The sequence below is a fragment of the Lipotes vexillifer genome, unplaced genomic scaffold (genome assembly GCF_000442215.2).
Source record: "Lipotes vexillifer unplaced genomic scaffold, Lipotes_vexillifer_v1.1 scaffold481, whole genome shotgun sequence".
NCBI classification, from domain to species: Eukaryota; Metazoa; Chordata; class Mammalia; order Artiodactyla; family Lipotidae; genus Lipotes; species Lipotes vexillifer.
The window spans coordinates 251,498-262,283 of NW_006789873.1; the positions used below are offsets into that span (position 1 = coordinate 251,498).

General features: G+C 42.3%; 1 protein-coding gene across 2 annotated transcripts in view; it reads right to left on the reverse strand.

Annotated features, from left to right (window-relative positions):
• The window catches only part of HS6ST2 (heparan sulfate 6-O-sulfotransferase 2), a 304,245-nt gene that overhangs the window by 79,347 nt on the left and 214,112 nt on the right, over positions 1–10,786 (reverse strand). The window contains exon 4 of one of the 2 annotated variants that reach the window (XM_007462871.1): positions 9,534–9,566. The exons of the other annotated variant lie outside the window; for it this stretch is intronic. Within the exon in view, the coding sequence (XP_007462933.1) occupies positions 9,534–9,566 (33 nt within the window). The remainder of the gene's footprint in view (positions 1–9,533; positions 9,567–10,786) is intronic. 2 annotated transcript variants of the gene reach the window in all.

Consider the following 10,786-nt stretch of genomic DNA (forward strand, 5'->3'; position numbering starts at 1 on the left):
CGTACAGGAAAAAAAAAAAAAAAAAGAATTCCCAGAAAAGAGAAGGTAAACTGTGCCCCATGGCGAGCAGAAATAAAGTTGGAAATTGTAAAAGCCATGAGAAAAAGACCAACGTGCAACCAAATGCCGTTTACACATGGTGTCTGGCATACCCAGGGCCCAAATTATGAAAGTTGAAAAGTTTTCAAACTGCATCAGGCCTTGATGAAGCCCCTTTATAATTCCAGTGTCTGGCTGATAAGGCGATGCTGAGCTGTCCAGAAAATCAACAGAGCAAATTGGATGGGCAACCAATGAAAGTGAAAGGGACAGGAAGCCCCATGGTGCCACAGTGACAGTCTTTTTTTTTTTTCCTAGGTGCAATTTTAGAATTTCAAAGAAGGTTATTTGCCAAATAGGAAATATTTCAACTCTGGAAGGGGAACAGAAATAATCTAGTAATTTCTACCTTGTAAAATAGTGTTCTCCATTTTACGTGCTCATAAGATCTCCTATGATATATAGTTGTACTACGAATGCTCTGGACAAGACAGTGAGACCAAACTGCACACACACACATACAAACCATCTAGAAGAGTGAAATAGAACGACGAGGCAGAGGCAACAAACACCTGGAAAAGGATTCAAGGTACTGAGAACCTAAAATAAAAGACATTTAAATCTTTTGATGGAGAAAGGGCTAGAGCTGTAATTAAGAATGAGCATTAAAGAAATGATGTATACGCTTAACCACGGAGCCCCAGTCTATAGCCACGATTCTCCCCGTCTTCATTTATTTCAACTGAATCTTGAATTTTAGGCTCTATTTCCAATCCAGCTACTCTCTCCTCTTTGTGACCCTGGACTAGCAGCTGGCCCCAAAGCCTCCAAAATAAATGCACTTTACCTATTCCTGAGGGATTTTGCCCCCTTTAATTGACAAACTTCTGTGAGAATAGTGAACTACCAGTGCTGTGAACAGAAGTAGCACCCAGAACTAAAGAGCAAAAGCAAGCAAACAAGATTCCCAGGTAGCACAGCTAATTCCAAATCAAGGCCCCAGACAGGATGCAGCTGACCTGGATTCTTGTTCTGAGTCTGCCACAAACTAGCTGTGTGTACTTAGATAAGTCACTGACTTGGTGGGTATCTATTTCCTCACCCGCACAACATCACAGCCTTTTAATGAGAGCCATACAGGAACTCTCTGTGCTATCTCCCTCACCTCTTTCCATGAGCTCTATTCTTCAGTGTCAAGATACTGTGACGGTAAATCAGAGACGCACCTCTTTGGAGTTTCCAAACGCTCTTGGATCTTCTTCGGACTCCCTGACCACAAAATCAAGCCCAACTTTTCTCTGGACTTTCAGAAGACTGAATTCCTAAAATCTAGTCATGGAGCTGATTCTTGGGTTTAGAACATGGCGAGTATCTGAATAATAAGTGGAATAGTAGCAACATAGAAGGGAGTCGCCAGTGGACTTCAGATGTTGGTGACTTTCTATCTCTTCCACCCTCTCCAAACCCGCGCTTCCTGCTTCCCCATCTTCTCCCACAAAGCCCAGTGCAGCAGATGTAGGGAAGGTGTGGGGAAGTTAGGAGAGGCAAGCTTTCCAACTCCTACTTTAGTTCCTAACTGGGCTTTGGCCAGGTGCTGAGGCAGACAGCACAGCTATGGCTGCAAGAATCCTGAGTGGCCCTCTAAGAGTTAAGATGCTTTTCTTGGCACCTAACACACTAGTGGGCAACACCTATGCCATGTCATTTTGAAGCCAACTTAGAACGCCTTCCTTCATTTCAGTGGTACTTGGTTCTTTTTGGAGATTTCCTGTGGGCAAGCTGAAAAGACAGTGAATTTTCAGATATTCACATATAAGAAGTTGACAGTTACGTTTGTGGTGTTGAACTGTTGCCCTCGCTGGCAGAGGTTAAAACAAGAAGCAATGTTTTAACTTCTTGTGACATTTACAAGAATTGTAGAGCTGGCTTTTGCTGGAAAACTTATGCTTAATCTACGCAGTTCTGATACACTGGAAAATGTTCCTACACATCCACTTTACAAAATTAAACAGAATGTTGGAAAGAGATCTTGGCCCACGTCTCTGTAAACAACTAATTGTACCACTTTAGAGCTAGAAAGAACCTAGGGATCATCTACTTGGAACACTGGTTTTATAGATGAAGAAACAGGCTCAGAGAAAGGAAGTGCTATGTCTAAGGCCATATAGCAGGGATACCCTTCTCTTCTGATCCTCAAACCGGGGCTCTTCCCCCCACAGAAGTGGGCAAAACCAAACGCCACCACAATTACTAACCTTTCATGCCTGTGTTTTTCTTTCGACAGGTAGTTTGTCTTGAGTAACAAAAGTGCTTTGAGTAATCAAGTAAAATATCCCTAAGGGTTAGTAGGCCTATTTACATTCTATGACAGGGAAGTGGGTTAATCTGCTGAATTCTAATGCTGACAAAGATAAGAAAAGTATGGAACAGAAGTTTAACAGGGAACATACTTTGGGTTATACTTCAGGACTAGCTAAGGGGAGGTGGTCCTAATGACAGAGCGGCCAGGATCAGCAAAATTAGAATTGGTACTGAATCCCGGAAACTATGAAATAGAGGAAACCAAAGGGCCCATACAAAGTGTTGGTGAAATCTGTACAAAACCAATAAAACAAAGAGCAAAATTCACCTTGATCACACTCCACCCATCCAGTCACTCTCTGTCCACTTTTGTTTTATTTTTTTCATGACATTTATCACTCTCTGAGATTAGCTTGTATACTTGTTTATTTCCTGTCTCCCTCCAACACGTGTGCATGTGAGTGTGTGCGCCCACACACATACACCCAACATGCCCTTTAAGAAACACAAGAACAGAAACCTTGCCTGTCTTATTGTCCCCAGTGCCTAGAACAGTGCCTGGAACATAGTAAGTGCTCAGTGGATATGTTTTGAATGAATAAGTTTGAGAAAGGTAAAAAAAAGTTAGACTACAATTGAGGCAAACTGAGAATAAACACATCCAAGACTATAAATTCAAGGATGTTTTTATTCTTACTTCCAGTTAGAAAAAGAGAAGTAGGGCTTCCCTGGTGGCGCAGTGGTTAAGAATCTGCCTGCCAATGCAGGGGACGCAGGTTCGAGCCCTGGTCCGGGAAGATCCCACATTCCGCGGAGCAACTAAGCCCGCGAGCCACAACTACTGAAGCCCGTGTGCCTAGATCCCGGGCTGTGCAACAAGAGAAGCCACCGCAATGAGAAGCCGGCGCACCGCAACTGAAGAGTAGCCTCCACTCGCCGCAACTAGAGAAAGCCCGCGCCCAGCAACGAAGACCTAACACAGTCAAAAATAAATAAATAAATATTTTTTTAAAAAAAAATAAATAAATAAACCAGACGTTCCTCTTAAATCCAAGTTAGCCAAAATTGAAACAAGCATGCACTGGGTCTAAATCAAAGCTCTCTTCTGAGATAACACTTTGTGATGAATTTCATTGGAAAATTCAGAATCACAGAATCTCAGAGATGGAAGGGAACTCATAGATCATCTAGGGCACTGGTTCTCAACCATGGCCTCTCATTAGAGCCACTGAGGAGCTTTTAAAAAGTTACCAAGGGGCTTCCCTGGTGGTGCAGTGGTTGAGAGTCCATCTGCCGATGCAGGGGACGCGGGTTCGTGCCCTGGTCCGGGAAGATCCCCCATGCCACGGGGCGGCTGGGCCCGTGAGCCATGGCCGCTGAGCCTGCGCGTCCGGAGCCTGTGCTCCGCAACGGGAGAGGCACGTAAAAAAAAAAAAAAAAAAAAAAAAAAATTCATTAAAAAAGTTACCAAGACCTAGCCCCACTGCCAGAAAGTATGATTTAATTGGTCTGGGGTGATGCCCAGGCACTAGTGGATTTTAAAAGCTCTCCAAGGACTTCCCTGGTGGCGCAGTGGTTAAGAATTCGCCTGCCAATGCAGGGGACACGGGTTCGATCCCTGGTCCGGGAAGATCCCACGTGCTGCAGAGCAACTAAGCCTATGCGCCACAACTACTGAGCCTGTGCTCTGGAGCCCGCGAGCCACAACTACTGAAGCCTGTGTGCCTAGAGCCCGGGCTCTGCAACAAGAGAAGCCACCACAATGAGAAGCCAGTGCACCGCAATGAAGAGTAGCCCCTGCTTGACACAACTAGAGAAAGCCCACGCGCAGCAACGAAGATTCAACGCAGCCAAAAATAAACAAATAAAATAAATAAAAATTTTAAAAAAGAATAAGAGAAGTACATCAACGTCTCTAACTCATTTAGGGCAAGAGGAATAGGAACGCTGGTCAATACGTGCACCATTATTAGGACAGCTTTTGTGCCATGAAGGTCCTGAAGGGGGTGCTGTCACAGTAAAAGGAGAGTGGTGCCATCTACAGATCCACAGCAGGACTTTGGGGCATCAGGTTTGGTTTTCAAGATTACAAATGCAATGAGGGATCTTTGGGACCTGAGAGTAACCTTGAAGGGGACTTTGAAATTGACAGCTGTGTCCGAGAACACTTGGATTTAAGACTTGCAAACAAAGGGCCATGCCAAATTTCTAAAGAGGAAGCTGGGGTGCACCCAGGAAGGCAAGGAACTCACCCAGTTTTCTAGACCACTACAATTTGCAGGGTCTGATGACCTCCACATATTCCATAGGGCAGTAATTCAACTGGGAGGGATTGTACTTAATTTTGGGAAGGAGGGGAATAAGGTCACCCTCTCCTTCAAAAGGAATATTGTCCCCGGTGCTAATGCTAGAAGCTCCGTCTGTAGCTTCTGTAAGAATAGCTCATTTAGAAAGAATTCTCCTAACAATACTATACACATTAACCAAGATTTGTCTATCCCTTTGCTCTAAGTTTTAGGTTAGACGTAATCATTCCTACTCTGGCCTGAAACACGGAGAGCCAACTTGAAATGTAAAATCCCAAAGTAATTCAGTATTTGCTAAATTTAAAGGAAGTAATCAATTTCTAATTCGAATTTATGCACATTCCTTTCCCACTTTAGCACTGTCTTTATTTCCCTTAAGGTCCTCTTTGGTCATTACGATTTTCAGCAAGGTTGTAGTCATTGAATAACCTGTCACACACTGCAGATATTTTGGGACCAAATTAAACTCTCAATGTACTTGCATATAACTAAAGAAAACTGTATTAGACACTTCAGGACAAAGACTCTGTATGTTCTGTGTTGACAGCCTGTTGCTCCACAGAGAGCGTGGCATCTAGTAGGTGTCCAGTAAATATTCGCAGAATAAATGAAAGAAAAAAATCTATCTCCCCTCTGATAGAATTATTTTCACACATTCAAAATCTCAGGTATATCTGACCAGGCATGTGTGTATGTGTCTATTCCCACATGCTCATCCTTCAGGATGAAGACATTATCCGTCCTCTGGGCATGTATGTTTGTATAACAAAACACCGAAGCAAGATTCACCATACAAACTGTCCCAAGAAAGATCATTTTAATTAACATTTCCTCAAATATACCAACATTCCAGCACCTAAAAACTGATCTCGATTTTCATTTAGGCGAGCTGTTCCCTCTTCCCTAGAAAACATACATCTTTGAAAGTTTCCATTGCCAATTTATATCTCCAGTTCATAACAGAAATTCACAGTTAACTTGTCATGCTTTCCCTGGAAAGCTCGGTTTGAACCACTTTGCTACCTTAGACTACTTTTACTTCTGCTCAGACGACTGCCCGCGACTCTTAATACTTCTTGAAGCTAGATTCCCCCATCTGCATTCCTGAGGCAGGATGACAAAAGCCAGACTACACTTCAGCCTCCTAGGATATCCTGCCCTGGAGATGCTCAGCAGGCAATTGGAAATTGGAGTTAGCCTGGAGCTCCGGAATAAGTTAAGAATTAGAGAGGTCAATTTGGGAATCATTAGTGTAGAGGTGAAAGGTGAAGCTATGTCAGGAGATGAAATTACCCAGAATGAGAACATAGCAAGAGAAGAGAAGCAGATCAATGACAGGACCTTGGGAATTGCTTCATTGAAAGGGGCTGGGGTGTGTGTGTGAGGAGGAACGCTGTGTGTGTGTATGTGTGTGTGTGTGTGTGTGTGTGTGTGTGTGTGTGTGTGAAAAGAGATCCAACAGGGCTTCCCTGGTGGCGCAGTGCTTGAGAGTCCGCCTGCCGATGCAGGAGACGCGGGTTCGTGCCCCGTTTCGGGAAGATCCCACATGCCGCGGAGCGGCTGGGCCCGTGAGCCATGGCCACTGAGCCTGCGCGTCCGGAGCCTGTGCTCCGCAAATGGGAGAGGCCACAACAGTGAGAGGCCCGCATAATGCAAGGAAAAAAAAAAAAAAAAAAAAAGAGAGATCCAACAAAGGAAACAAGAAGTGTTGAGAAGAAGACAGGAGGTAAACCAAGATAACTGAGGAACGCTTCCAAGCAAGAGAAGATGTGTAAAAGTTCCATAACCTCCAAAGAGCTCAAGAATATTGAAGCCAGAGAGGCCACTGGATTTTGAAACATGGTGGTCACTGATAGCCTTTGGGAAAGCAGTCTTTCGGGTGAACTCTGTGTGCCCATATGCGGATGTGAATAGGCGTATATGCACGTACACCAAACCACCATAAGATGAAATATTAGTATTGAAGGAGGCTGGTACTGTGTGTACCAGACAATGGTGGTAATAACCACTACCATTTATTGACTGTTTACTATGTGCCGGGAACAGTGCTAAGCACTTGATATGCCCGATCTCAGTTTAATCCTTGAAACAACTCTATAAGGTGTCTACGTTTTATATGTGAAGAAACAAAGTCCACAGAGGTTAAAGAAATGACTCAAGGTCACACTGCTAGAAAGTGGCAGCACCAGGATCAGACCCAAGGACAGTTTGACTCTAAAAGCCCATACTCTCAATCACGGAAGTAATACTTCCATATGCTGACCTTAGCAAGGTAATCTGTGCATGAGGGGAAGAGAGATGATACATTGGTTGAGTGTCTCCTATTGCCAAGGGCTTTGCATAGGACATCACCTTTCACATATATACGATCAACATCATGGCTATGTTTAGGCAAACTGTATAAAGGCATATTTTTAAAAATCTGATTCACTTTTTTGGAAAAAATAGTTGAAGCTGTATGATTCCAAAACAACCAGTTATAATTCAAATGTATTTACTACAATAGCTCCCAAGGGTTCGAAAGTTAAAAAAAAAAAAAGTGTGGCATCATTGATTTGGTGGTTGTTACTGATATTCAAATTACTGACAAACTCATCTGAAAAGTGAGGGAATTTCACAGGATAATCTTAAAGGCCCCTTCCAGCCTTGACTTTTTATGATTCTCATATGCAGGTCTAATGTCAATAGTTTTAAAGGTATGGAATATGAAATAGAATGTAAATGCAGCAGCAGAACTGGTTTGTATGTTAGCATCTTTTTATTCCTCAAATTTATAGAATTTATAGGGCCCACTGTTAAAATATTATAAAAATAGTCTTTGGTTGTTTGTGGCAATGACTGCTAATTTAAGTAGAAGCTTGGAAACTCCATCACAAAACGATACCCTGAAAATCCAGCCAAATAATTTGCTTCCAACCAACTGCAGCCCTTATAATACGGCTGGCTACAGGAAAAAGAGAGAAAGAGAGAGTGGCAAACACCCTGGCAGTTAATGTTTTTGCTGTCTATAGAGAAACAAATGAGGTTCTGGTCTGAAACAATTAGCATCGCTGTTAATTGTGCATGTGTGAAGCAATAAGGCAAGGCGTTTGGGATGGCTCCCACTGATTGTCCCCTTCTTTCTCTGGATTAGAAAATCCATTCAGACAACTAAATAATTTATGCAAATTGTTAATTATGAGGCAGAGATAATCATAATCTTGTATATTTATAAAAGTGCATGTACAATGGGGATTACCAAATGAATTGTTGCTTTATTATTTTACTAGTGGTCGAAAAACATGCTAGCCTTGCAAATAGCTTTCATACATCATTCAGTCCACCAGAATTAAAAATGGCGCCCATGGATGTTTACCAAAGCCAATTCTTTTCCATCTCACCATCTGTATTCCTCTCTTCCTTTCTCACAAACTAAGAGCAGGTATAAATTATTCTGATAATAACTTCTGGTCAAACTGATCAGCCCCATAATAAAAATAAAGAATAAGTCAAGATTTGCTTTGCAACGTAGCAAAACTGTTAGAGAGAGATGATTCTAGCATGGAGCAAATTTCAAAACAAAAATAAAACAAAATTCTCAATATTTTACCTGTGAAAGCCATTATAGGAATAATAGTCCCTAGGTTAATTGTCCATTATCTTAATGGTCATCCACTCCGTTTTACTTTACAGATGAGGAGGTCAAGGTTCACAGCAGACATAGGACTTGAGCAAAGTCACCCCACTAGTTAATAGCAATGCCTAGTACTCTTGCCACCATGACACATCCAATCTCTGATGCTTAAATGCCCTCCTATACTACTACTGTGTGATTAGCTGTCTATGTGTGTCTATACCATTTATCTCAATGAATTTTAATCTGACTATGGAATTAAACCCTGAATTTACTCTTCTTAGATGTCAAATAAATCCACTGAGGCCCTGATGGGAATACGGAAGGCCAGCTACTGAAAGCCAAACTGGGCATCTAAGATATGGTCCATCTGCTCTATTTTAATGAGTCTGCCCTAGTGGAGGAATCCTAAGGCTATAACCTTTGATCTTCCTAAGCTATCTGGCTAGGGAACAAATGATGTAGGTGGGTAGGAAGAGAAAGTAGAGACACTGGTAAACTTTTATGGAGCCAATAAGCCTAGAGTAGGCCAAATACGGTACTGGTGTGCAGGATGATCTTAGAAGACCACGTGCCAAGCAACGAGGGCCACATTTACAAAATGGCTTACAATTCTCACCGCCTCTTCAGCACTGATGGCAATATGATGTCACAGCCTGTGGCAACAGTCGTTGCCTGGAAAGACACTATTCTGTCGCATTCTCAACAGCCCCTCCCCCTGACAGTTAGGAACTTTCCTGTGTTTGATTAGGTTTGCTCTGCTGTAGAGTTTATGTCACAAAGGCCCCTGGCCTATGGGATTACTCTACCTTGCAAGTCTACATATGTACATACTTTACAAGCCCTGATATTTTCCAGTAATTGATATCCCTTCAATAAAATGCCGACCTAGGTGTTCCCTAAACCACCATCCAGCCTAGTGACAGGCAGGTGGGCCTGAAGCACCGTGGAGAACACTTTGTTGATGGTGGGGCAGAACACTCTACTGTGTCATCCAATTTCAGCAAAAACGAAAAGAAGCTAGTAACCTACTGCCCAACTGTCTGGGATGCTGGCCCTGAACTTTCATCCCACTTCTGAACTAGGTCAGCTTTATAGCTGAGACTATATGCTCCAGTAGTTTCAGCTGTTTTAAACTAAAAAAGAGCCCTGAAAAGAATCTGTCCAAGTGGAAACCAAACTATTTATTGTATGGAAATTAAACTGATAGGCAATGGCAGAGTCTATTCTAGCTCACTTGGGTTCAGTTCAGCTAAAGATCCATTGTCACTTACCTTGCTGCATCTAGAATCTGAAAAATCCTCCACCTGTTAAAGGAACAGTAAAACCAGGTGCTAGCAAGAGCTTGGTAAGAGAGGAATTAAAATAATAAAAGTTTTCCATTTTGCTTTGATAACATATTTTTCCAGCTTTCCAAACCGCAAGGAAACAGCTCATGGATGGCTCCCCAACTTTGCTCCCCACTAGCTCCTCTCATGTAGTGGGGGATTATGAATCAGAGGGCTTAAAGGGGCAGGGCAGCACTGAGACCCAAACCTCTGAAGGGCTATGGGCTGAGGATGATAGATCCTCTACTCGGTCGTAACTAATTCCATTCCCCTTCACACATACGATGGCAATCTAAGCAAAAAACAAAAGTCAATAAACCAAAACCCAGACCATACCAAACCAAGCACTACGGCATCACTAAAACAGAAATGCTTGATTGAAAGAAGCTAGGAGGAATTCACAGGGATTTTTCATGCCATCAGGGATATATGAAACACAAGTAACAAAAGGAAAAGAAAAGAAAGAATGATTAGACTTTGCGGATGCTTTTCAAACAGATGAAAATTCAAAGCACACAGAAAGCGATACATAAATCAGCACTAGTTCCTTCCACCCAAATGCAAGACATCCATCAAAGTAAGCAATGTCTCTCCATTTAAAAAAATGCTCATCTGTTTTCATAATATCTGTCTTAAGAGTCACAAAATACTAATTCAGCTACGTGAATTTCTGATATTGGCAGGGACTGGGAAGTTGTGAACGGGTCAATTGCTAATTTGAGAGTTCAAATGGGCTCAGTTAGCTTTTTGTTTTACTATATTAAGCATGGGATATTATAATGTGGTAACACTTTTGTGCCCATAGCGAGTTATATGGCCTGGATATTTTCTTGGGAGAAGTGTTTCTTTACATCAAATATATCTGGAGGCTTTAGGAATGAGGTAAGAGAGACTTTTCATAGCACAACTAGCAGCAGAGGCCTTGCATCAGCGTTTGAGAAGCAATATACAGCTCTTTTATCATCAGTTCTTGGCATGGCTAAGGCCCCCTTCCCTAGTTCTACAAGTTGTTAAGACTGGTGGAGAAGCAAGTGTTATGAAAACAAAAGTGATGTAGTTAATGACATCAGATCTGTTAGACAAGACACTTCCATTAGCTGACTCACCATCCAGGGCCCAATGTGATCCTCTTCCATTGCAGCCACAAGAAAGAAGTAATCTAGAGTATTCTGGCCTACCCCATGACTTAGTTTCCCTAC